This window comes from Penaeus vannamei, chromosome 5, assembly GCF_042767895.1.
Source record: "Penaeus vannamei isolate JL-2024 chromosome 5, ASM4276789v1, whole genome shotgun sequence".
NCBI classification, from domain to species: domain Eukaryota; kingdom Metazoa; phylum Arthropoda; class Malacostraca; order Decapoda; family Penaeidae; genus Penaeus; species Penaeus vannamei.
This window is the reverse complement of record NC_091553.1, coordinates 214,492-216,991: the sequence shown is the minus strand read 5'-3', so window position 1 is coordinate 216,991 and position 2,500 is coordinate 214,492. Positions and strand designations below refer to the sequence as shown.

Sequence of the window (2,500 nt, the reverse complement as noted above, 5' to 3'; positions counted from 1 at the left end):
GAAGGCAAGCGCAGTTTTCTTCACCCGTCTCACGGCTGCTTCTGGTCTTCCTGTATTCCTTCCCATCTTGCAGTTACTGAATTCCTGTCTGACGAAAGCTATTCCGACCCTCTTTTGCTACTTTGTAGATCTGCTAGATTCCATTATAATGTAAAGAGAATTATAGGTAAGAGATGAAACAGAAAAGGAGAGGAGAGCACGGGTTGGAGCCATCTGTTTGCACCAGCTCAACACGTGCTTTGGTTGTCTGCCTTAAACCATATGCGCACAATTCACCATACCAAACATTTCAACTCACAATGCGAGATGATAGTTAAGAGTTAAAGAGAACACATTCCATTATGACCGATCAAAAGGAACGGCCACTCATGTATAAAGAAGTAGTGGTATCAACATTGTTAAGTTCTGTGCAGTTTAAGCTAGATTTCCCAGTGTTCTCATCAGATGGTGGTTGTATTTCAGTTTTCTGCTCACTCATTTTTACATTTTTTTATTACTTGGAAAAAAATATTTACAATTACTTGAAAGGTACCATTTCCTTTTTAATGCAACCCATGTTCTTTAAAATAGTATTATCGCATTCCATCATAAGACTGAAAAGTGATGCCACTGTTTGAATGCATTAGAACGTAGCACTGGTAAAATATTTGTAGTTTTACGAAGTGTGAAAGAACCCACAGACAAGTGTAACTTGATGTAGGATTTTTTTGATAAATTTGTAGTGATTTGATGTATCAAAGATTTACATTATCTTTGAAAATTGTAGCTTTTTTCTGGACAGTCTATGCTTCCATTGCTTGAACTTTAAAAAAGAAGCTTTCCAAACAGAATCAATGTTTCTGAACTTAAAGAAAGGAAGCTTACAGTGAGAATGACATGATCCTTTTAGTCAACAAGTCCTCACTGTGACTGTAGTTTGATAAATAAATTCTGCAATAAAGATGCACAATCAGTCAGGAAAACAGTGATAACTTCTCTGGCAACCGTACTACAGAGTTAATCCACACAAAAAATAGCTAGAACTGAAGACATTGTAACCTCAAAAAACAACACAATAATGAAAATAGCGTAAAATAGTATAAAATTCTGTTTCTGAATCGAAGGAGAATCATACACATACAATATGTCATATACAAACTATAAACTTAAATTAGGTTACTAAAACAATATGAAAGTTTCTGTATTCCTTCATTTTATATTTGTATAAACACGAGTTCAGAAAACAAAAACCTTATTTTGTACATAATCATAAACAAAGCATATATAACCTAATTTACAATTCTCATACTTGAAATGTTAAAATATTCATTATAAAAAATCTAGCCATCACAATATGAATTTCACATATGTTTTTTTTTTTTTTAATCATGAAAAAATTAAAAAAAGACTTTCATTTACAAAATGCAGCTATTTACAAATTTTCTTGTGTTTGAAAATGTCCTTAATACCTAACCACATGGTGTGCTGGCAAACATCACAAAAGAATTTCTTTTTCGTTGGATCATCGCCTTTATGTTGTTCTTCCTCCTCCACATTTTCAGTAGACTGGAGTAAACCCTCCAAACAAAGTGACATGTGTGACAAACGCCCTAAAGTTGTAACATGGAATTCCTTGTCACAATAAGGACAGACTGTATCATAAGAAGTGATAGTCGTGACACTACAGTCTGTATCAAAGAGGCTGTTGTAAGTCAGGTATTCTGTAAGATCCACCCCACCCTTCGTATTGTTCGTTTGGCACACTTCACTTGCCTCCTTACTAAATGGATTCCCACTCAATATACAGTCTCCTGCTCCCGGTCCCACATGGAGCACTGCTATGTCTGCAGCAAGAAGTCTTCTCTTTGCATAGAGTGCATCAGTTAAGAAAAAATCAATTAATCCAACAGAAAGGTCCTTTTCTAGTTTATTAGCATCAGTAATTAACCGATCCCGATTGTCAATTGTAGGCTTAGAAATTTGTATTCTTAAGTCCAACAAATATTTCCACTTAGACCGTAACTGAACAGCTTGGAAGAGAAGATTCTGAGCAGACATGGCATCTGGGAATTTTAATTCAATAAAATTATCAAAAGCCATAACAGTCATATCTGCATTGGTATCAATGCTTTGTGCAAATAACAATAACAACTGGGCTGAAGGAACCCTCACTGAATCAACTAGATAGGGTTTGTTTGTCTCCAACAAAGACACATACACTAGAAATTGGTGCTTTGAGCATAGAGGATTTCGTAGACTGAATCCAGGATATTCAATTATATCAGAATCAGCGATCTGAAGAACTTCAGGCTGGCTTGAAAAAACACTGTTTGGATGCAGAACAGTAAAAGGCTTTGCAAAGGTGTGAAATAACTGTTCACTCCCAGGCTTATAGTTATTATGTTCATCAGCAATTGCTACATTGGGATAGAGTCCACTACATATTATAATTTTCATCATGATAATATCCTTCAGTGTATGTATTTTGCAACTCCTGTAAATCTCGGAGAGTTGTTTCTGG

The 2,500-nt window shown here is 35.3% G+C and overlaps 1 protein-coding gene across 1 annotated transcript in view; it reads right to left on the bottom strand.

Annotated features, from left to right (window-relative positions):
* Positions 1–1,171: 1,171 nt before the first annotated feature.
* The window catches only part of LOC113808531 (probable ATP-dependent RNA helicase DHX34), an 8,622-nt gene continuing 7,293 nt past the window's right edge, over positions 1,172–2,500 (bottom strand). Inside the window, exon 4 of the mRNA XM_027359958.2 lies at positions 1,172–2,500. This exon is cut by the window's right edge and continues 357 nt beyond it. Within this exon, the coding sequence (XP_027215759.2) occupies positions 1,408–2,500 (1,093 nt within the window). The 3' untranslated portion in view covers positions 1,172–1,407.